The sequence below is a fragment of the Rhipicephalus sanguineus genome, chromosome 10, assembly GCF_013339695.2.
Source record: "Rhipicephalus sanguineus isolate Rsan-2018 chromosome 10, BIME_Rsan_1.4, whole genome shotgun sequence".
NCBI classification, from domain to species: domain Eukaryota; kingdom Metazoa; phylum Arthropoda; class Arachnida; order Ixodida; family Ixodidae; genus Rhipicephalus; species Rhipicephalus sanguineus.
The window spans coordinates 48664518-48689292 of NC_051185.1; the positions used below are offsets into that span (position 1 = coordinate 48664518).

The following is a 24775-nucleotide window of genomic DNA, read 5'->3' on the forward strand; positions in this document are numbered from 1 at the left end:
TAAGAAGAAGGGCACGTAAGGCGCTGTCAGGGCGACACCAACCTGCCAAGCTTTCACGAAGTGTAATACATACGCATTTAACGCAATTTGAGCCATGTCCGTGTGTTGGGCACGGTTGTCAATGTCTGTCGCTTTTCTAAGTTTAACGAGCACAGAGTATACCTTATCCTGTATACTTAGCAGCATACTGCTATCGTCATAGCATGAGCCTTTCTTGATGACTTCATTCTTTTTTAGAAATAAAATTTAAGAAATAGGCAAGTACAGCCCCTTCCACGTCAGTGTAGAACGCGCGAACAGCCAGCCTTTCTCTCGGGGGCGACACCTTGCGGTGCTTGCGGAGTCTGACGTATTTTCCTTAGGATCATGCGTGGCCTGATAGACATGCAGACCTGTTAAGCACTAATGGCAACGTCGAATAGTGCCCTTGTTTAACCGAACTTAAACTCGGCCTCAGGACGCTTGCGGCATCTCGATGCCAAAGAGTGACGGGTTTGGGCTGATGACACGCGCGCAACTCTTTCGGAACAAACGATGTGCGCTTTGTGGCTGTTGCGAGATACGCGGTGACATGAAAAGTGATAACCTCGAGCAATGCGCACAGCAGGCAAATCAAAGGCGCTTACCGACGTAATTTCTGGCTCAAAGAAATGAGCGCAGATCTGCATGGGTATAATTAGGCCGCACATGCCCCTTGGTAGAGTGTACTAGAACAGGGAAGTGCCCGGAACGAGCTTCGAAAAGTGAAGCCCAAACAGGGTCAATCCGCTTGCAGCGCTGCGATCGGTAGTCTGCAATGTGTCATCGTTTAAGAGATGGGCGCGGCTCCACCAAAATGGTGCAGGGGTAGAATGCCCGCTTCCCGCTCAAAAGGCCCGGGTTCGAATCGCAGCTGCAGATGGTGGGTTTTTATTCTTAGTGTCACCTTTTGTAGCTGTATTGGTTTTCCTTTGTTTCTTAAAACTAGCTTAAGTTGATGCGTGTTGGTTCAAAAAGTAACGCAAAATGTGAAGTAAAATAGAAGAAATTTGAGAGCGAGCGCAGTTATTTGCAGCGCCACCGCCCGTGATTGAACAAAAACGTAAAGTATGGCCTCCGAGATTTTCGCGAAGACGAGAGTCAAAACAAGATTTCACATTTTACGTTACTTTTTGTATCAATACGTAGCAACAGAAGCTAGTTTTAAGAAAGAAAGTAAAAAACAACACAGCTATAAAAGGGGACACTAAGAATAAAAACCCACTACCTACAGCTGTCATTCGAACCCGGGCATTTTGAGTGGGAAGCGGGCATTCTACCCCTGCACCACTTTGCCGGAGCCGCCCGCAACTCTTAAACGACGACGCATTGCAGACTACCGATCGCAGCGCTGCAGGTGGATTGACCCTGTTTGGGCTTCACTTTCTGTACATTGGTGCTGCGGCCGTTCCGAGCACTCCCCTGTTCTAGTACACTCTACCCTTGGCATACCAAGTGAAAGCCCGCAACTGCCGCCAGGTGGCGCCCCGCAGACCAAAGCTGGCTGCTCGTGCCCGTCTACACAGACATGGATGCGGCTGTATACCCAAGTGAACCTTTCAACGGAAGGCCCGCACAACGCATACGTTACAATGACCGTAATAGACAACGTATCTGCTTAGGCATGTTAGTTCGGTTGAAACGGCAGCGATGTCTGGTAGGTAAATTTTCTTTAACTTAGTTCTTGTGACTACGAAGGCGCGCTTCGTGGCTTTACAAATTGATGATAATTAAAAAAAAATATATGTTGTTTCAGAGAGTCAACAAATCTGAATGAATAAGCATATGCGCAGTACTTTATTACACCGTCTGCGTTTCAAAGAAAATGAATGCTTCATAATTTCCGTCACTGTAGTCTTATAAAACCTGAATTGCGCAAATCAAGAACAACGTTTGAAGTTACAAAGATGAAGTCAGAATAAATCCATGTTTTTCCCTTCAATGTCACAGTATTTTAACGGCTGTGGCGACACAGTTGTATTTCGTTTTCAGTTGCAAGCGCCGGTTTATGCAAGGCAAAATCAATATGCACTGCCTTCTTGTTTTCAGATTGATATTTCAAGACGGCAATTTGCCTATCCCGGGCAACTATCACCCAGTCGTCTCTTGGATATACATTGAGGTAAGTCGCACTGTCGACAATGCTCGCGATTCAAGCTTATCCTCGAAGGACGCACCGATTTAAAATCGTCACAAGTAAGGTTAGATGCTGATCGCTTGCCATATGCTTGCAAGCTGTCAAACAAAATGCTCATGGTATTTTGTGTTTCAAGCTCTACGAGCAATACGCCAGTGCGCGTACACTTTCCATCTGCGCGCTGTCATTCGCACGTCGAAAAATGAATGAAGGGAAAATTTGTGACGTCATCACACGGTACCATATGTATTTTCTAGGAAGTCTCGAAGGCAAAAACCATCTTCTTCTTTTGCTTCTAAGTCAATTGTTTTGTTCCCCTCCCCGAAACCTTTCTGCGCCTTATGTGGTTTTGCATTGCCTCCAGGATCGGAGGCATTGCAAGCTTTCCGCACCTCATGTGATTTTGCACGAATTTTGCATTGCCTAAGGGATCGGCTACCTCTGACTTATCGGCGGTGTAACCGGATGATAGTTATGTGACGTCATGATGAGGTCATGACATCACAAATTTTGCCTCGTGGTGAATATGATGATTTTTTTCAGCACTCCTGCTGACGCCGCCGAAGACGACGCCTAAATTTTGCGTTTGATGAGGATTTAAGGCTTCCGTCCTAATGACTCGGAGTAGCGGATCGCGATAAAATTAAAGCCAGAAAAAGCCGGCCTTAGCCGAAGTCGTATCCATAAAGTGTTAGAGAAACAGTGACATAAAATTTCACGTTCGAGATGTCACGTTCACTTGATAGCTTGGTACGCAAAAGTTTTTTTTCTTGAAGGAGTATGAATGGTGCCCATTACGTGGAAGTTACGTTATTCCAAGCGCAAACAGGGTACGAAAGCTCAACGGGGCGTTCAGCTCCCTGCGACATCGACAGTAGTGTGACGCGTTCAGCGGGCCCCCAAGCGCTGAGTGACTATGCTCTAGTAATGATTGCGTCCAGGACCTCGGTGTTGTCATCGTGGTGCCGATTGGCGGTGACGCCTGGCAACGGATTCACTTCGATTGTCCGGGTTTGTTCATCTCCAATCCTGCGTCTTTGCCACGCCGTTTCGAATGATTTGTCGTGCACTCGTCATCGTGTATTAATTAGGAGCAACGATTCTCAACTGTTTTATATGCCAACATGTCGTGAAAATGTTGTGAGCTGCTTGCGCCGGTGGTGTTTCAAGTATAGCAACAAGGAATATTGTTGTCGCGAACTGCTCATAAAGCCGTCGATAAAAGCTTCCAGGTGGGACTGCACATGCAATTTACGTATCCTGTCCACGCATCTCCGCGACGCATTGAGCGTTTGCCTCACCAAGGCCAGACTGGAGAGGCACGCGGCCGTTCATCCACAAACTGTACGGCTCTTCGGAGGTTGATGGTGACATGGGCGAGGCGCCGCAACCCGGACGTCTGGCTGGAGACGAGATGCGGGGAGCGTTGACAGCGTGTGCTTGTTTCTATGTGTTTTGTTCGGCACGGCCACTCGATAAAAAAAAAAGACATGTCGAAGCTTCCACTAAGCCGCGCAAGGCTTGAAACTGCGAAACTGGACGATTCTGAAGACAAATCTGGTTGCTTCAGGTTGTTTCTAGGCCTTAGCTAGGTGATGCAGGTTTTTTTCTGATTGCTTCTAGGGCTTCCTAGGCTTTAGCTAGCTGAAGCTAGATTGTTTCCACGTTCATACTCAGCGCAGAGAGGTTCCAGTTAAAACACTTTGTCAAAGACACGACACGGATGTCCAAACTCCAGAGACAGAAACTTGCGCGGAAGCCAAGCGTTCGCACCTCATAGATCTACGGGCGCGTCGTCGTTGGCGTAGGCCTTCAATCGCTTCGGGGTCTTCTCGCAGCCGCCTTTGCCTTTCCCGTTGCCTAGCATTCTCTCGTTGTACGTACTCGGGGCCATCGTCTCGCCGCTGTCACTTCGCGCAGCCATTTGTTGTTGGTATAACTGTTGCCTTCTTCATTTTTATTGGACCAGTGGTGAGTAGTAGGATTTACCCAATTTCTGTAGCAAATAGCCGTTTATGACGACAGTTGTTGACTTCACTTTTTAGACCAGAAGTAAATAGTGAGATTTATCCCATTTCTGTGGCGCGTACTCCTTTATGATGATGATAGTTTTTTGGATCGCCGGACAAGGAGCGATTTGCTGAACAGCTTAGGCATTAAAAATCTTATCGAGCGGCTCTGGTTTGGGTGGTGAACGAAGACGAGCCCGGTGGAACGCAAGGATAGGCAGCCACGAACAGAATTACGAGCAGTGCGGATGGAAGTTTAAGAGGATAACTGACGTTGAATAACTCGTTCGCTGTTCTTAGCCGGCGTACTGCTTATTTTTCACGTTGGCTACACTTCTTAAACCGAGTCCGTACTTTTTTATTCTGAGGAGGCAAACTTGGAGTATAATAGGTGCCTTGTAGGCGGGTGTATCGCAGAAACTTGGCCAATACAACGTGCCTGCTGCGTTACACCCTAACGGACACTGCTGCACACCCATGATTACATTGCAAACCCACGCGGAGCCCCGATTCAAAAGGCGCGCTCTCATCATCACCAACACTTGGGCGCACGTGGTGCTAGTTTTCTATGATATTAGGTGGGCTTTTGAGGAACCTTGAAGCACATCGAGACTTGTCTTAATCAATGACGCTAGCATTAACTACACGATACGTTGGGGCATTTACGATTGAATTTTGAGATCATCAGACAGAAAAGTGTAAATAAAGCATAAAAGTCACAAGCAAAAATTTGTGCTGTCACTGCTGCATGCCGTGACAGAACTGTGCTAAGAACGCACACGCTGTTCAGAAAAGGCGAGCATGCAAGCGACGCGAGGCCGCTGCACTCGCACATTCGAAGATTGATGATAAATGCCGACGTCGCGTTAAACGATCATGGGTGGAGAAACATATAAGAAGAATATGTGCGCGGAGCAGGTTCACAGTGCACAGGCAAACATATTGTTTAAAACCTACCGGCATCGAGTGGCGGTAAGGCTGAGTCCGCAGAGCCCAGCGTCAGATGTTGTGCCAACATCTATTGATTACTCTTGCTATGGTTTAGAAGCCCGTAGTCAATAGAGAGGTTTGGAATAAACTACTGAAGCCTTCGGGGGGGGGGGGGGGGGGGGGGGGGGGGCTGTTGGGTTTGTCACTTTCAACACGCCTTTTAGGGTATTGTACCGCAGCAGCTTACTGCCGTTCCATCACGTTAAATCGTTACTAATTTGTTCTGAACACGCAAAGTACTATACTCGCGGGCTTTTCTTTGCAATAGACACTTTTAGTTGGGCGTACGTAACGAGCCTACGTACGCAGCACGGCCACGGGAGAGAAGTGCGCATGCGCAGTACGTAACGTATCTATTCCAGGGATGCGCGCGTACGCCCGTAGCAAGACGCTGCGTACGTAACGCAACGCTTACTACGTTGCGTTCTCGCGAGATCTCGAACAAACCAGAAACGAGAGCCCATGGCGGCTGCAGTGGCGTTCGACGCAGACAGCAATAGTGAACCCGATGCAAGTCGTGTGTACTCCACATTGAAAGGCCATGTTTCCATGCCAGACAAGGTACAATCAAGCGGCACGTTCCGGCGTCCTGACCAGTGGGAAGACATAGCCTGGCGTCTCCCAGAAATCCTCAAGCAACCGTCTTCGACAGGTTGTGTGCGCGAACGCGCTATCTATTTCTATCAGGCATCTAGGCGAATGACGCCGTAAAAAAAAAAAGAACGTGAGCTTGGCTCTTACTTTTATTCATGCCGCAACATAACGCACATTGAGCGTTGTGCGAGCTTTGATTCCTTGAAAGTACTGCTAGTAGATCGGAAAGTCAAGAATGCCTGCAATACGACCAGTTGCTGTAAGGTATACGCTAAGCCTCATACACAGCCGCGCTAGATAGAACGCTGTGTTCGATCCAGTGCGGCCGTAGTCCATCAAACGCCATTCTTCCATAGTGTACCCAGCTTCAAAGCTGTGTGCACATAGTAATGTTCAACGTTTACGGCAAAGGTCAACGCGCGCAACCAATGCAGCCAGGGACGACGCCAAAAATGCACACAGCGAACGCCGCCGCCTCACATGTATGCCAGTGGCCATTACCCAGGCCATCGGGAGGTCCTGCGTGCAGATCACAGAGGCCACGTTACTCCTGGGACCTAGCATTCTTCTGACGTCGGTGGCGCTGATAAGCATGCGAAAACACTCACATCTCGCGTACGACTAATCTATATGAGTGAAACGCATCAGGGTACGTTAAACTAAAACTGTTGTAGCACGCTTCGCTTGCAGCGTACGCAACGTATTGTGCGCAGCGTACGCAACTTCTGCGTACGCCCAACTAAAAGTGTCTAATAAGGGAAAGCTACGGGGCGGCGCTTCTGCACGTGTACTCCTGCGCGAAAGTCCGGTGTCGCGCGCGTCTTGTGTACCGCTGTGGAAAGTGATGGCTGCGTGCTCTCAGCGTTGCATTTGGACGCAGACGCCGCTTAGCGTCCCAAGCACGGGTAAAACGCGCGAATTCCTCTCGCTTGCAAGAACGCCAAGTGACAACGTATTAAGTAAAATAACTGGAAATATCTCACTTGTGTGCGCTGCGTTCAGTCTCAAAGAGCTACATGTAAAAAAATGAAGGGGTATTTTTTTTATATATCACGCGGAAAATACCGACGCAATTGTGGGACTACATTCTTTAGCGGCAGGATACGTGCGATGTGGCTCTGCAGCTTTCGCTTCATTGCCAAGAAAAGTTGTCCGCGAGTATACACAGAACTCTGTATCGTTCTCCATTTTTTCTGAACACTCACCCGGAACTGAACTGCGTCGGATCTTCACCAGGTAACACGAAAAGGCGCTTTGCGGGCGGCTTGAATACGCACGCTATTGGCAGCAGCGCCAGCCCTAAGAGTAGTTAGTGTATGACGTATTTGCATTGGCGACAACCCGCGTAACTGCGTGCGCAAAGCAGTGAATACCCTATTCTAGTTACATTATCGCGTAAGGAATGGATAAAGGTTACCTTGGTGGTTGGCACGACCTAGAAGCACATATAAACAAAAGAACTACTAGTGAAGCACGTGCACGGCTGTCTGACGCCGGAGGTACAAAGAAAAGCCACGTTTAGGTACAGCCAGACAATACAGCCGTATTTTGTGGCAGAACAGCTCAAAAAACGGGACCAAGAACACCGAGGACACAGCGCCGACTACAACTGAGTTGATAGCACTGTTGCCGGTGTGCTCGTCGTGCCGTTTCCTGCGCTGTTCTACCACAATGTTCATGAACCAACTAATCCGCCTAAGAACCCATGTGCAGCCTCATTATTTGCTTTCTGCGAAAACGCGAACACACGGCATTACAAACGGTTAGCTTCTGAAAGCTGACCGCGCGACGTGATGGTCTGTTCTAGCCGTTCAGTCGTTCTTGTTGGTTACCTTCTTTCATGTGTTCGGGGCCTGTTATCCTTAGGACCGAGCGAAGAACCTGCAGATGATGATCCTGCCGGACAGGAGCCAGGGGGGAACCAGCATGCGCAACGGCCACCTCGAACTCATGGTAACAATCAGAAAGCCACACCCCTCCTCCAGAAACAATAATAATCAATACAAAAAAATCCTCTATGCAGGTCTCGCGCATCAGCGCGACGCTTTCCAATACCGTCACTGTAATCATTACCTAATTTAGAGTGCCTTCGCCGTCTTAACGATCAGAGTCACACATAAAGCAATGTGTACCTTTATTATTTGTTTTTTTTTAGGGGAGGGGGGGCAAGGCAGCCGTTGGCGCCGTTGACATTCCCGTTTCTGTTCCCTTCATGTTTCCTCGTAGGCTTGTTGCTCCTCGTGAGTTCTAACAATGGTGGCGGAAAATACGAGGCATTCACTCTGTTCACATATATTCACATTTCGCAAGCGTGGATGTGTAAGCCAAGTGGTTAAGATAGTAATTATGGTGGGGCTGATAAAATGTCCAACAAGAATAAATGCCTTAGCCTCCGCCAGTGGTTAACACACCATTGGCCACCGGAGCTTGGGGGTCCGGCATCAAAGCCGCGCCCCAGTAGCATAATTTATTCTACTCTAAGGGATTAGTTTTTCTCTCAAATCCATAGCGGGCACCAGAGGGTCCACATTGTTTCAAATGCTTGGGCAATGTCATTAAGGAGCATAAAACTGCGTATAGAGGACAGACTGGCCGACTTCTCTGCTACAGTTGCGGTCCCGTGAGACCCAATCTAGCCCCCCTCCCCACACAGATCTAGCCTGGCTTTCTCACTGCCATTCCCATTTAGTTTCGGTAAAGTTTATCCCCACCCCACTCCCTCAATATGCTTCTATGCATATTAGTTCGTCAAATGCTCCCTAGAGGGCACTAGGAGCTTTTCCATGCGGACTCTGTGAAATACGGGATCCTAGTAATAGAGCTTCGCTTTAAAAATGCAAGGAGGAAATAGGCAGCGGAAGGAATAAAGGGCCAACGGGAGAAACACAAGAAGTGACCCAAGAAGTGTCTCGTTGGCGCCTTATTCCTTCCGTTAACAAACACCACTTAGCCCAACAAAAAGTTCTGCTTGAAGAAACCGGCACTCCGAGACGACTTCGCTGAAATAGATAAATAATTTCTAGCCACGCGTGGTCACGCACACACTCGTTACAGCGAGTCTAGCCCGGCCATGGCTCCGCTCTCACTCCGAATAGTGTCAAGTTCACGCTGTGGTCAGAATCCTGGATAGACGCGCGAGCGACGCTCCTTCCATGTAGAACGAAACAAACGTAGCCCCCAAAGTTCGCTCAATGTAAACTCAGCGGGGCAAACCAAAACAAACCCAGTTCCACCCCTAGCGAAAGCTGTGCGAACTGCGGAGCATTGGTTCGCCAGTGTTTGTTTCCCTTGTGTTTACATTTTGTTTATCTGTTCTTTTCCGTTCTCTTGCGTTCTTTTCATGTATTTATTTGCTTTTGCTCTCCTTTCTGTTCTTTTCGCAGGCCTATGTGGTATTTTATGTCGTTTTCTGTTCTTTTCTTGTGATTATCTGATTTAGTTTGAGATTATCTATTTTCTGCTTTATGGTCTCCTTCATACTCTTTTTGGACTGCTTGCTGCTCCGAGCGTGGTGCGTACTACTCCCGGCGCTTGAGACTCGCTTCCGCTGCTCTCATCCGTACATATGTGTTTAACTCCCAGCGCTGGCGTTTCGCTGGTTCGGACAGACGAATTCGCCCTTCCGCGACGCCGACTTTAACGGGCAAACACGCGCTGGCGTTCCAAATGTGCAGCCTGCCCGGTTTATGCGTATCAAACCTGCTTCACACCAACGCGAGACAAGACGACTGGGTGGTCCGTTAAACTGTTCCGCAGTTAAAAAGCGCGCCGATCTTACAGATTGATTGATTGATTGATTGATTGATTGATTGATTGATTGATTGATTGATTGATTGATTGATTGATTGATTGATTGATTGATTGATTGATTGATTTGCCGAACAGCAAGTCCGTCCTTGTGTAACGCGAATTCCATCACAGTTACATAGGCGCCACTCCACGAACGATTATTTGGGACTGCCAGAGACCATTGAAGAAGACGGCGTCGATGGCGAGGGCGTGGTGGCCAGAGGAACGCACAGGCTGTTCCTCGGCACGCCGTCCGAAGGTCGAGACTTGATGCGGCTGCAGGCGCTGCAACTCGTGTACAGGCCCGTCATCCTGGTATCTCCTGGCGAGTGGGTCCCAAAGAAGGAAACGGTAGGTGTAGAGAAAGAATGCTGTAGAACTGCGGTATGAACGAGTTCGTTTACGTATATTTTACAGAATCTGCAGCGCAAGCACGTAAGCGCTGAAAGAGAACTTGGAAGACGCTTGAGCTCTGCTTTCAAAAGCAGAACGCGATAGCGTTTTCGGACCGTGTTCGTATCGCCTTCCTTGTTGGTATCTTTCCTTCGCTTTTCGGTGGACACCTAAACCGTGCCGCATAGAAAGCCGAAGTGGGAACACCCTCCGGGCCCAATATCTATGCACGCGGCGCGACAAAACATGGCCGCACGGTGGGGCGATGCCGTTTAAAAGCGCGGCCGTGGGCTATTTGTGCCATCTCGCGGGTGATAGTGAAGACGCTGAGAAACCTCCGAGATGTGCGTATCACTAGTGTTAGACGGTGTATGTAAATAGCTCACCGTTAGTAGGCTAGAGATGTATGCGTGTTGTCCGAGCGGCTAAACGCACCGCGCCACGGAGTGAGGGGTCGCAGTTTCGAATTCTTGGTTCCAGGCTAATCAAATATTTTTTGTTTCTTCATTTGCATCTACCTCGAGTTTTCGCTCACGGGCGACGCTGATTTTTCGCTCACAACCAGAGACGCCGCCGCCGAACCCAACACCGACATTGACACCGCAATTTCCGCGAAACAAGCTCTTTAAAAAGGTAGCGCAGTGATGGAAAGAAGGCAAATATGAGCACATACAAGCGCTGCGTGCGTCCATCTTTGCTTTCTTTCTTCACTGTGCTACATTTCTTTTAGCATTTACGTGCTTGCGCTGCAGATTGTGAAAAATGAAAAAAAAGGGAATTCTGTATCTAAATGATAACCCGATGACTTTCTTGCGATTGGGGTGAAGGGAAGGGTAAATGGGCTTAATTAAAGGGTAATTTATTAGGCAGGCTATTATACAAATACTGCGCAGCGAATATAGTTAATCTTTAGCTCGTGCCTTGGGACCGAGTTTTCGAAGGACGTAACCCCCTTCAACTCATACCAATCTACGTAATGGCGCAAATCCTCTCATCACCACACGAGGGGACAAAACATTTGGGAGCGCACGCGCTTTTTCAGGCTTTAATGTTACGGTTTCTGTATAGCGAAAAATAATATCTGGGGTTTACCGTCCCAAAACCAGGATATGATTATAAGAGACGCCGTAATGGAGGGCTCCGGAAATTTCGACCACCTGGGAATCTTTAACGTGCACCTAAATCTAAGTACACGGGCCTCAAACATTATCGACTCCATCGAAAATGCAGCCGACAGGGCCGGGATTCGATCCCGTGACCTTCGGGTCAGCAGTCGAGCACCATAACCACTAAACCAACGGGGCGGGGCAGCGGAAAAATAGCTGTATAGCTAATTATCTATAGCTGATTCATTGATTGATTTGTGAGAACTGGGGACAGCCTCACGATTCCATTCGGTTCCACCTACTATAGACGACGGCTAAAGGTCTACCTCAAGCGAACCGCCCTGCCAGGCTTCAACCTTTTCTAAACTGCTGCTCACCCTTGGGGGCGTGGGTCTCTATTCTTTTCAGTATTAAACTACAAACGCTACAAGCATAAAAGTCACAGTTTCTCCGCAAAGCCGAGCAATGAAGCGATAGCAACAAATTACAAAGTCACAAGAAGAACACCAAGCAGCTCGATACTTGCAGCACGCCCATCAACCGCAAACGACTTACGAAAAGAACACACAAAAGATGACCACGAACTAACAACGGTAACAGCTCGACACTTGCACGCTGCGCTGCTCAAACACAACAAAGGACGCTCGAAAAGGACGCACAGGTATACACAGGGCAAGCGCGAACTAACAACTGTCCCAGTTACTTATTCCTGTTTGAGCGCCGCGCTACAACCCAACGCTCCTAGATATATTTGTTTTATTAAAAACTGCGGCGCGTGGAGTCGCTCCTGCGCGTCTCCTGCCGCGCGGGGGGCGTTCGACGCATTGTTTACCCGGCGTTCCACATCGCATGTGGGTACAGAAATCGGCCTCTTTTTAGTGCGCGTCTCAAGGTCAGTTTTCAAACAGAAGCAAAACATAGCATTGCTTTCAAACGCAGCTTGCGGGCAATCTCGTGGGTGATGCTGCACACTCGGAAGCACCTCCGAGATCTGCATACCGCCAGCGTTAAATGGTGCATATAAATAGCTCACCGTTATTATTCTACACAACAGGTGGCGCGTGACCGAGTAGTTTAAAGCTGCGCTGAGGAGCGAGGGGTCGCGGGTTCGAATCCCGGTGGCGCACTTCGAAAATGTTTTCCTCTAACTTATTTTTTCTTTGTTAAGTTCTATTTTTACATACATACATATACTTATCCGGGGCATGACGGCGACGGCAAAATCAGCCGAGAGTGTTCATATAATTGCGCAATAAAAAAAGAAAAATTGTGATCCAACATTATTATCAACGCATGTAGAGCCAAGGATAGATTCGCCGTAAGCATAGTTCATAACCTAGGCGTCAAAATGAACTTGGAGAGAGAAACCCGTAAATAGAGGTGCAGCGCGCAAATGAGTTTGCATAACGGTTCATTCTCGTGGAAATATACGCTGTATCGTCAATGCGAATCAAGAGGATAAATGCAGTTAGGTACTTTGTGTTTGGTTCCAGTTTTCCGCACTCCGGACACCACTCCCCAGCACTGTACACGTGCTGACCCTGGAGAGGCTAGGAGGGCTCCAAGTGTTGCTTCGCCTCGAGCATCTGGCGGTGACCGAGAACACTGTAGAGGTCAACATTACAGTGCGTACACTTCAACAACGCCTTTTGCTCGCTTGTAATCGGTAGTTAAGAATTATTTCCGATATATGGACTTCCGTTCACCAGGCATATGGACTAAATTGTTCTTCATGATACATACCGAGAGAAAAGCCCCACGAAGTTCAGCCTACCCCAACGATCCAAAAGTAGTCGTGGTGCCTAAGCAATGAAAAAAAAGAACAAAGGATACGATTACATAACTTAGATATGGTCTGCCATAGCACATGCGCAGTTAGAATGTGTTTTACCTGCAACACTGGAATTGAAGTCACAGCGCAGCTTATTAGAACTGTCGGTGTATGTGAAAACGAATATAAAAAATAGCACCACGGATATGAAGTGCCCCAGCTAACTTTAGCCAGAGTTTAAAAATATGCCGATGCAATTCATGACGACGCGACCGAATGCATGTTGCTCACTATTACATAAAGTAAGTGACACTATTTTTCTGTTCTGATAAATTACTTCATGAAGGAAGAATAATCAGATAACGCCTAAAACAACGAAGCAGGGCAAGAATATTTACTCAGAAAGTTGGAGATCGGTTGGCAAAACATCTGATCGGACAGTTTCCAACTTTTGATCTATTAAGTATTCGTGCGTTTCCACTTTCTGCAAATGTTAGTGAACTACGAAAAAAATACCACATGACACACCCGCTTGCGCACCACATTGTAGTGCTGACCTACTGAATGTTATGACTGACTGGCTGCCGAACGCGTGCGTCAGGCAGCCATGATAGATAGATAGATAGATAGATAGATAGATAGATAGATAGATAGATAGATAGATAGATAGATAGATAGATAGATAGATAGATAGATAGATAGATAGATAGATAGATAGATAGATAGATAGATAGATACATACATACATACATACATACATACATACATACATACATACATACATACATACATACATACATACATACATACATACATACATACATACATACATACATACATACATACATACACACACACACACACACACACATACATACATACATACATACTTTCGCTAACGTCCCCTTGGGCTACAGCGTTTGCTCGCAGGCTACCGACTGGAAGATGTCAAGGCCGTCACCCTTGGCGCCAACCAGTATCTGCCAGGCCCCACCTGTCACCAATGGCCCACGCCAGGCGCGCATTACGCTCACGGACGTGTTCCAGACCTCAAAATCTCAACGCCTCAGACACACATTTCGACGCAGACAGGCGACACCGTCGTGAAGCTCTCCCCGCGAGAAATTGCTTCTTTCCTGGCCCTGCTAGTACCCGAATAAAAGACTTCAGAAATGAAAATTACGGGCGTCACTTTCTGTCTTACATAGAGATAACGTGATGGTCACGTTTGATAGCAGCACCTAACTTATCAGTACAATGAAATAACGGTCTATTTGGAGCGTATTTATTATAGAAACACGACAGAAGGAAGAAGACAAGAGGCTTACCGAGGCCTCGTCCTCTCTACTTGCTTGTATCGTATTTTTCGCGCTAAAGAACGTTGCCTGAGTTATGAGAGACAGCGTTATAAACAAGAGCTTCGACTTAAATCAATCCTTTTATTTATAGATTATAGGAGACACAAAAAACGTGGAAATGCACAGGCGCTCGCCATGGGCACACCTCAATGGCAACATGCATACATATGGCGAATGACTAGCGCGGAAAGAAAAATAAGAAGCGACGCCCACATATGAACGTTCATTGACTGGTAAATGTATACGTGAGCGACCATTTACAGTCCACTTGTCTCCAAGGTGCCCAAAAGCGGTTACTGTTGAAGCTGTCTGCTAACGTTGCCATTTAAAAAAGAAGCATTTCCGATATCTCATATATGGGTTACATCTGAAGTCAAATAAAGTCAGGTTTCTAGAAACATGTCGATACTAATTTTCAGAAGGACTGAGACCTGGACGCCGATTCTGAAATATAGTTTTTGTTCCACTGTTATGTTTTAGCACATGGTGACCGCATAGGTGCGAGTGGGCTCAATGCTTGAGACGAGCCACGTCTGTGTAGCTCATGAACACACTTATTAAGAAAATTAAAAATACATGGGACGAAGGCAGTCATGTGCGGGCTTGGGTCTCTTGCGAGAAGTCCGCGGACCGCGTGTTTGAGACCTCTCACTAAGCCAACGCTAACCGCCATTTAGACAAGTTTAGCCAACAACAGCCAGCACTGAACATCACTTAACAAACACTGGCCAACATTAGAGTGCTGACCAACGCTGACAGTGTATGAATAAATACTACAGTTTAACTTCGTCAGCAATACTCATCGTATCCTGTTACACAATACGGATTGAAGGCGTTCAGGCAGGCGTACTCTTCAACGGTCACCGACTGGATTTAAGCATCGCCATCTACATCTTCAGACAAGGGAAGAAATACCCATAAAAAACAGTTAGTGCAAGCAGAAGCAAAGTGAACATAATTATATTATCTGATGTTTTACGTGCCAAAACCACGATATGATTATGAGGCACGCCGTGGTGGTGGGCTTCGCATATTTCGACAATCTGGGGTTCTTTGTTGTGCACCTTAACCTAAGTGCAACGTTACCTCTAGAATTTCGCTTAGATCGAAAGGCGACCGCCGCGGTCGGGATCGAAGCAGCCGAATACCGTAACCATGGAGCCACAACAGAGGCTAACTGACGTGCAAAGATATGTATAATAACGCGCGTTGAGCGAGTTCTGCAACAAAACCTGTTCTTTTGAATTCTTTCGCCGAACTCATCCATGTAGCAAAACAACCAAGACAGTGGACCATGCTTTTGACTAAGTTGGCCTCTCATTCGTATCACAGCGCTGAAACGACGTGCAATGGCGAGGAACACCCCGAAAATAAATTGTCCACGTATGTAATTACGAGGAGCGAAAACCACTGAGTATAATACGCAATGAAGGCAATAAGCGTATACGCTTATTGCCTTCATTGCGTATTATACTCATTGGTAAACAGGTGTGTTACCAAAGCGCCGAGTTCACTGTCTGCTAAAGGGTTTGTACTTCAGCTTACAGTGGAATACGTGGAAGACAAAGCTGATTTACGTGACCATTAGTATGGTAATGGTAGGAAATGATCTCCAAAGTTGCCTAAGTTGCTTTGTAGCCCAGCATGCACAGTTAGTCCAGTATGCATTTTACAAAAAACAATTGTGAGCTTCAAAATGAATTTTGTGAGTTGGTACACCCTGTACCATCTACTTTTGACTTCTTCTGCGCTGCATGTACTGCTTGTAATGCATCACCGGAAGGCCAAATTTTCAATTCAGTAACATCTCTCTTGCTTTTTCTCTAAATCTGCGTCCCTTAAGCCCTGTGATGCCAAGTCACGAAGATAAAAGAACTTCTACACAGGCAAGAGTCACCGAAAGCAGGAGCCTTCCGTCTCCTAAGCCTCCTATTTCCAACTTCTATTTTTCCCCCCTTTCGTGCAGACTCTGCAATGCATCACGAGTACAGGCAGCGCGATACAGAACACTGATCGCAGTATCGTATGGACGTATAGAAGTGCGCCCGCCGAGTCCTATCGGTTTTCTTCATTCCGAACGAAGTGATGAATGCTGCGGTTCCAGCGAGCCTTCGGCGGCCGTTGTCGCTATCGTGGATTTTAGTCCTGCTACTGATGTATTGGAAAGGTCCAGGTCCTGCCCTGGGAGCCAACCAGTGCGAACTGAGGGTAAGAACTGCATGAAGCACTTTTGGGCTTAGGCTGCGCGCTGGGCTAAGCGAGATGCTGTACGCATAGTGAAAGTCTCTGTACTATGTTTGGGTTCATTAAGGTTCCCTTATAGCAAGTCGCCTCTATTGAAATGCGACCCCCTGCGGTCAGTAGTCGAACCCTTGACCTGGCGTTTAGCAGCGGGAGAGGATATTCGCATTTCAACAGCACGGGGTCACACAAGCTGAACAGAAACGTCTGGCATGTCATACCACCGCCGTACAATTTGAACCTTAGAAGGGAAGTTTGAGCTAGTTGGTATGGATTCATACTTAGGACTGTGCAGCGCATGATATGTGCTCTTCTTTCGTCCTTCGTCTTTCTTTTTTTTTAGTGCGGCGCAGTCCTATGTATGAAGACCCTGCCTGACGTTGCACAAGTACCGCTATTTTGCCAGGGTCAATGGTTGACACGTGTCACTGGAACTCCGCTAACCTACGCCGAGCCGCTTTGCGCTTGTCACTATTCGACCAGCACCACTACTGCCAGAGCCAGGGTCCACAGCGACGTGCCGCTTTACCACTGACGTCATACGTGGCGTTTCTGCACATGTCACCAAATCCGGAGCTGTTGAGGTGCAAGTAGACTCTCCCCTTAGTAGCGCTACGCCACAGTCTCTGGTCCGCCGTCGCCGGATGATCGCAAGATTGACAAACACGACTGACTCGCTTCACCAAATATTAACTTGTATTTGGTTGCAAACAAGCAAGTCTTCGCTTTGACAGTCCAGCAAGTTTCAGCGCTTTGCGAGGTTAGTTTGGGCTGTCGGATTATCTGGGGAAGAACTTGACTAACTTCGGGCTGATTCCAGGTAGTTTTATGGTCATGGCAGAAAAACAGGCACACTTATTGTGAATTCATTAATGTATGCGCACCTACCCTGCGTCATATAAACATTTGCCTGTTTTTCTGTTTTTTTTTTGTTTTTTTTTTGCTTTTTTGTTTCATTTTTCAGCAGTGTTCACAAATGGCGCTGTAGGTATTATTTAAATAAAAAAGATATGCCACATACACAAAAATGTGCATTGTTTATACAGAACTAACAATTTCTTCGTTTTTCAGAATTCAATTAAAGCATCACACTTCTTAAAAAATCGCTCACCATCCCCTGTACGGTTACGCTAATACAACGCTAGTGGCCTTTCTTAATTTATCGACGTTGGTTCAACGACGTAGATTAATATAACTTTATTATAACTTAAGTTTTTTTTTGTTTCTCACAGGGCTGCCCTCAGGACAAGCCGGGATACATCAATATGCATGTACTCAGCCACAGTCATATGGATGTCGGCTGGTTACAGACGGTGGACGAAATATACAGGACTGGTAAGCCTGCAGTTAAATATTTTTAACACGAAAGTATTTTATGCAGGACCCACCAGGACTTCAGTGACGTATTTCTGACACGGAAATGGCGTCGCAAAAAAAAGCACACGACGAGATAGCAAAGAAAAACTTGAAGAAGAAAGTTGCATCAACAGAGGACGAACCCACGACCACTTGGTCAGCGACAACAGATGCCGGGCACGCTATCCACTGTGCCACGGTCAGACACGCGGGATGCGTTACAAACGCGCCTTTTATATCTCACACTTTCCTCTCACAATTCTCTTGGTCGACGGTGTGGTGTCACCCTCTGGGATCGGTATAGTGAAGTAATGCATCATGATCGTGGCCTCCGTGATTAGAATCTGCAACGCGTCGTTCCTACGCGCCCGTCCCATTCGGCGCGTTCCCAATAGGATAAGTGCAATTTTGTCAACGTCTTAACACACCGCGAGGTCGCCACCTCAGCGCAAGCGTTGGCCTCGCTAGAGCACTGCACGGGCCTGATTTCTCGGCCCGGGCCCGGCCCGGGCCTGCTTCATGAAGCCCGAGCCCAGCCCGGGCCCGGCCCGGGCCCGGGCGTACATGACCGAACCCAGACCGAGCCCGGCCGGGCCCGTGGTTCCAGGCCCGGGCCCGGGCCCGGGCGTTCATTACTAAACCTACCCAGGGCGCGCGTGTTCATGACCGGGCCCGCTAGAGGATATTATTTGATGATGGTTATTAATGATGCCTTGGACTTTGTTAAAGGGATAAGTTCATCATCATTGTCATCATCATCATCAGCCTGTCTACGCGCACTGCAGGGCAAAGGCCTCTCCCATGTTCCGCAAACCAACCCGGTCCTGTGCTTTCTGCTGCCACGTTATACCTACAAACTTCTTAATCTGATCCACCCACCTAATTTTCTGTCTCCCCCTCACGCGTTTGCCATCTCTTGCAATCCAGTCAGTTACCCTTAATAACCACCGGTTATCCTGCCGACGTGCTACGTGCCCGGCCCATATCCAGTTCTTCTTCTTGATTTCAACTATGATATCCTTAACCCCCGTTTGTCCCTGACCCACTCTGCTCTCTTCCTGCCTCTTAAGGTTACACCTATCATTTTCCTTTCCATCGCTCGCTGCGTCGTCCTCAATTTAAGTTTAACCCTCTTTGTAAGTCTCCAGGTTTCTGCTGGAGGTAGGTCCCTTTGATTCCCTCACTGCCCAAGCAAAAATTAATATAACGCTTTGAAGGTGATTTAAAGCTTCCACATGCCTTAACATCAGCAATTCGACCAGAAGGATTGACACATATGATTAGAATTAGAAAAAGAACTTCAACTGTTTTTCTATTAGAAAAATAGAACTTCAACTGTTTTTCTATTTTCTTTGCTAAGCTTTACTAAGAGCCAGCTCTTTGCACGTGTCACTTCAGCTTGCCACAAAATGCCTTAGACCATGCAATGTATAACGTTCGCGTGTGCTCGAAGGCCCGACTTTGGCCTTTTAATGAGCGGGCCCGAGTACGGCCTGGGCCCGCCGGAAAACGCTTCGGATGGCCCGGCCCGCGGGCCGGGCCGGGCCCGGGCTTTTGGGTCGGCCCGGGCCCGTGCAGTGCTCTAGGCCTCGCTGATAGCATCCATCCATACCAAATTTAGCTCTGCGATGCGCGCCTGCCTCGTGTGGCTGTCCGCTTACGCTCGGCCCCAAAAAATCGCGGCCGGGTGACAGGGGAGACACAACGCGCGTTGCGTTTCCCTCTAGTCCGGCCGTGGTTTTGAATAACGCTTTAACATGCCGTGGAATGGTCACCTTAGTCCAAGTTCTGCGTGCAATCAGCGACGCTCTTCTGGCAGTCACACCGCTTTCTCTGATTACGTTCTCACCGTAAACTACTACAGCTACCACAACGGTTTGTTTAATCATTGATCATGGACGTTAGTCGTCGGGATGAAAATGTACCGCCAAGCGTCAACGTGAGTGCACCCACGTTAGACGGTGCTATAGCCGCCAAACACCCATAGACACTGTGCAAGGTCTAATATCAATGTACAGTAAATATTCAGCAACTTCTGTAAGTACACGCTTTACATTCGTGTTATACCGGTTCCTGTGACGGAGGGATCAACCATGTTTTTTTTATAGTGCTGCAGACATGGATTCTCAGTTTAAAAAGTAAGCAGGACCATTTCATCTGATGGATATCTCTTGCTAGATCTGTATTGCACGCAACTACGAAAAGGGTCAGGCAACTTATTTATCTTGCATTATTTCAGTATTTTGCAACACTTTATAGTATCGCCGGGGACGTTACGTCACAGAAACAAATCACTACAGTTCGTTACCTGTTTGAATAGAGTTGAAATAACCACTTCGTGGTTGGCTTAAGCAGCTCAAATGCTCAATTGAATCCTGTCGTGCTAGTCCTCGTTGTCTTGAAATCGGTAGTCTTCGTCTCGAAGTGCAAATTCAGTAAAGACATGCGTCATGGTTTATTTTGTCGTCAAGCTCTGGTAACTTAGTGACGCAGATGAAATCAGCGCCATGTGCCTACCATCGACTTGCGATGCACGGAGATCTCCATTAGTTAAAAGAACTGCATATTTATATCTAGGAATCTGTTTCCTCTCAATGAATAAAAAATAGCAGCGCGAAGCATTTCTTCTCAGTATTGCTTCCCCTGGTGGTGTCCGTATGGTGTGGTTCACGTTTCACTTCGACCCTTACTTTACTTGAGGGCATTGATATTCCTTGGGTGGTAATGATGCGCAGATAATTCGTTGGTGATTAATGTTCTGCACATCATTACCACCTACCTTTCCTATATTTCTTCTCTCTCTCTCTCTCTCGTTGGTGATGATGATTGGCAAGCCCTGTGCTGCATCATTCAACACTTTCAGAAACAAGCTGTCCATCTTCGTGATCTGGCATCTTCTTAATCTTGTCCTTTTTTTCCCTCCGCGACTGACGCAGTGACGAAGTGGCGAAATACAAGAATAGGAAACGTTCGTTTAACAGCCCAAGGTCGCGGCGCTTACATGTCCTACGTAAAATAGTCTATAGCATAGCCATGCATAGTACAGTATAACAAGGAAGTGAGAAAATGAAGTGAGGGGGAGGAAAAAAACTGTGAGTATGAGGAGGAGAGATAGGAGGATGGGTGGGTAAATCATAGGATAAACGTGCATAGTATAGTATAGTATAGTATAGTATAGTATAGTATAGTATAGTATAATATAGTATAGTATAGTATAGTATAGTATAGTATAGTATAGTATAGTATAGTATAGTATAGTATAGTATAGTATAGTATAGTATAGTATAGTATAGTGGTGCGAAAGAGAAGTGAGGATGTGGAGGAGGGGAGAGGGCGCCACTGCATCACAAATGAACGCTTCCTTTCCCGTCATGGACGCCGGGCCGGCTGCATGTTTGGAACGCCAGCGCGCTCTCGCCCGTGAAGCCAACGTCGCCAAAGGGCAGGCGAAACAGTGCTCCGCACTTCTTGCAACCGCTTTCACGTTGAGTGCAACTTCATACACCTTTAATACAGTCCTTCACCTTTTTGATTCCGTACCTTAGATGGCCGTCTTGTCCCTTCCGGAATCTGCGTGTATTCGTTCCCTTGCTCGTTTCGAAAAGTACGGTAGACAATGCGCAGTATGATATATAACGTACAACATATCCCAGCAGCTCTCATCTCAATTACATCAAAAGCAGAGGCATTTCCGCAACATCCTCGAGTGACTGGGCCTGTGTCGCAGTGGTGAGGAGCATCTACAATTCCACGATCAGAGGACTGGCGCAGAACGTCCAGCGGCGCTTCGTGGCAGCGGAGAGCGCTTACTTCTCCCGCTGGTGGAATGAGCAGTCGGACGAAGTCAAGCAAATGGTGCGACACATGGTCAACTCAGGTAAGTCACTGTCTCCAAATCTTACTTCAGAAAAACTCTGTTCTTTTCACCGCATATTTCATTCTATACGACGTATATATGGATCTACTAAATTAGCACCCGTGGTGGCCTTGTTCTTTCTTCTTTGTCTGTGGGTTCTTTTACGGTACTTGTATTTAAGAGATGGAAAGAAAAAAGAAGTGAGAAAAAGAGAGAGATAGAAAGAAAGGAAGAAAAGAAAGATGAAAAGGAGGAGAAAGAAAAAGACATAGATAGAAATAAAGAAAATACAAAAAAAAAACAGAGACAAAATAGGAGAGAGAGAGAGAAAGAAAGCCAGGAAGAAAGATAAAAAAAGAAGGCCGACCAGCTCCGCTGATCCTTCAGGCTTGGCACCGCTAGTGCAAAGCTGTCTCTGTTTTTTTTTTAAATTCCGCTTCCTTTTAGTGCTTTCCTCTCCGCCATTCCATTCTATACGTACGTATTTAAGTTCAAGGTTTATTGACTTCTTGTGCACCTGGGCACATGATTAGGGATGTGTGTTTTATTCGAAGCTCTCATTGCTATAATACTGTTCTGGGGACCTCTTGATATTAAAGACATTTAAACTAAGCGCAAATTCCCCATTAAAGCATTATTCAAAACGCAAAAAAAAACCGTTACGGAATAGGTAAGCAAAATGCAAGAATACAAAAAATAAAGGCAGACCAATAGTAACATGTACTTAGTATAAACACACGATAGTAAACAACAATTGATGTAAGCTGAAAACACACGTAAGTGGGCATCTGCAACGTCAACACCACGAAATAACCAATCCAAAAAGTGGAATGACAAGTATGGTAAGCATTCAGTTTAACGCAATGCTCCTGTTTACTCTGACTAGATTTTATCTCTATCTCTTAGCTGGATTTTTGTCTATTCACTTCAAACCTCCTAACAGCAGCGTAAATTTCTTATGAATCTTATCACTGCAACTTGCTCTCATCAATTTTTTTCGTTCCTATTATTTATTTATTTATTTATTTATTTATTTATTTATTTATTTATTTATTTATTTATTTATTTATTTATTTGAAATTCCTTACAGGCCTGTTAGGCATTGTGTAAGGGGGGCTCTAAAACAATATCAATCCGCACAAAAACAAAAATAAAAAACGTATCAAACACCAGAAAGGAATGCTGTACATTCCACAGAAATTTGAACACGTCATACATAATACGTACATAGATGCGTGATAAATTTGAACACTTAATACATAATACGTACATAATGCATAATACAAACTAAATAAATACATGCTTACCACTTACCAGGCCAGCTCCAGTTCGTGGGTGGCGGCTGGGTGCAGAACGACGAGGCGGTCACCCATTACACGGCCATCATAGACCAGATGACGCTGGGCCTGCGATTCCTGAATGACACCTTCGGACCGCAGTGCGGTGTGCCCAGCGTCGCCTGGCAGGCTGACCCGTTCGGACACTCAGTCTCGCAGGCCTCCCTCTTCGCCAGGGTGAGTGCAGTGTGCGCTATCCGCAACTGCGTATGATAGGGTGTAGCGGGACGATAAGAGTGATTACATGGCTGAGGTGTTCCTACCAATGTAGAGTACGGTCCACTGTTAAAGGTAACACTCGAATGAGCAACTTTCGTTTTGTTGGTCCCTTAAGGGCTAGTTGATGCGGAAAGGTTGTTCTTGCATGTTACTAGTCTATCATAAGGGTTCTGAACTGTCAACCATCAGTAGTGTTATGCAAATCTAAGCCATTATGCTTTTGTAGGAGAGCGAAATCCGGACATACCCGAAACGCAAGTGTTCCCTTTAACAGTGAACCCGTCTGTGCATACATTTGCTTGTTTATTTATTTAAAAAATGCAAAGCCGAGCCTCCCTAAAGACTTGTTCACATCTGCGACTAACACTGGTCGCGCGACCAAGTTAGTCACAAAGCGACCGGTCGCAAATGGCCGCTTTGGTCGCAAAGCGAATACGCCCGCCTGCTCAATTTTTCATTACCGCGACAGCCGTCCCAAGCCTCTAAACCAATCAAGTGCGCAGGGACAAGACGTCAGCTTATTTTAGGGGGAAATGACAATGCGAGCGATAAGCGAGCAGAAGTGAATTGGGTGCGGCGACGCCTATAAGTCGCACACAGGTGTCAACATCGGTCGCCTCGAATCCGGTTTTGGTCTCCAGTCGCAAATTGTCACGGGTAGTCGCAGGTGTGAATGATTACTTAATCTTTGTAACTTCGGGATTGTAGAACAATATGGCATGTGCGTAGTTTTCGCAGCACTGATATTGTTGATCAGTAACACTGACTTGACATTTTCTGCCTTCTAAAAAAGCACTTTTGCTGCTATTTCCCTTCAAAGTGCACTTGTCGCAGCCTGCCTTCCACCGCATTACGGCGCTTAATATCGTCAGGCATCGTCAGGCTGTTCCTAACGAACTTTAGTCAAGGACTCTAGCTAAGATGCTTTATAAGCATAAAATATATTTGTACTGAATAAAAATGAACGTCATGAAAAGTGTTGCGATGGACTACGACAGCGATTCGCGAAATGACGTGCTTTCGTCGTGCATGTCGTTACAGATGGGTTTCGGCAGCCTCATGATCGGCCGGATATCGCTTGAACTCAAGGAGAACTGGACTCTCTCTCGCTCCCTGGAGTTCGTCTGGCAGGCTGATCCCCCGCGACAAGGAAAGTCTATAAGCTCGCACAAGAACATATACACGACGCATCCGCCTCTCAGTCTTCTACGCAACGCAATCCAACGCAACCCAGACAAGCCAAGCCCAGCTCCGCCCATTTCAACCTAACACAGCTTTATCTAACTTAACCGAACCTAACATAACATAACGGAATGTAACCAAACACAACCAAGCCCAGCCCGGCCCAGCCTGACACAACCCAGCGTTGCCAAGCTTAGCTTAGCTTAGTGATACCTAACCTATCTCTACATAAACCAGTCAAACCCCACCCATCCGACAGCTGTGAATTTTCCAGGAAGATCTTGGGACGGTGTGACGTAACACTATTCACTATTTTATCATTTTAAATATTTGTGTACACTCTACGAAAACAAAATGCACGAGTTACTCTTTTCGGTGAGGCCTGACCTGCCACGTACATTACCCTCTCTAATATGACC

General features: G+C 46.8%; 2 protein-coding genes across 2 annotated transcripts in view; both read left to right on the plus strand.

Moving 5' to 3' along the window:
• The window catches only part of LOC119406374 (lysosomal alpha-mannosidase-like), a 51241-nt gene extending 37270 nt beyond the window's left edge, over positions 1-13971 (plus strand). Inside the window, exons 12-16 of the mRNA XM_037673115.2 lie at positions 2068-2140; positions 7615-7701; positions 9670-9888; positions 12530-12661; positions 13725-13971. Coding sequence (XP_037529043.2) covers positions 2068-2140; positions 7615-7701; positions 9670-9888; positions 12530-12661; positions 13725-13967 — 754 coding nt within the window. The 3' untranslated portion in view covers positions 13968-13971. The remainder of the gene's footprint in view (positions 1-2067; positions 2141-7614; positions 7702-9669; positions 9889-12529; positions 12662-13724) is intronic.
• Positions 13972-16319: 2348 nt separating this feature from the next.
• Positions 16320-24443, plus strand: LOC119406375 (lysosomal alpha-mannosidase-like). Its single transcript, XM_037673116.1, has 5 exons — positions 16320-16373; positions 17639-17741; positions 21490-21639; positions 22936-23132; positions 24216-24443. The coding sequence occupies exons 1-5, from the start codon at positions 16320-16322 to the stop codon at positions 24441-24443; spliced, it is 732 nt and encodes a 243-aa protein (XP_037529044.1).
• The last annotated feature ends 332 nt before the right edge of the window (positions 24444-24775 follow it).

Excerpts from the sequence above, each read along its gene's own strand:
- LOC119406375 (XM_037673116.1), top strand. The coding sequence starts at position 16,320 with ATGTATTGGAAAGGTCCAGGTCCTGCCCTGGGAGCCAACCAGTGCGAA. Across the intron at positions 16,374-17,638 it reads CCAACCAGTGCGAACTGAGG|GGCTGCCCTCAGGACAAGCC; the intron begins GTAAGAACTGCA and ends TGTTTCTCACAG. Across the intron at positions 17,742-21,489 it reads GGACGAAATATACAGGACTG|TGGTGAGGAGCATCTACAAT; the intron begins GTAAGCCTGCAG and ends CCTGTGTCGCAG.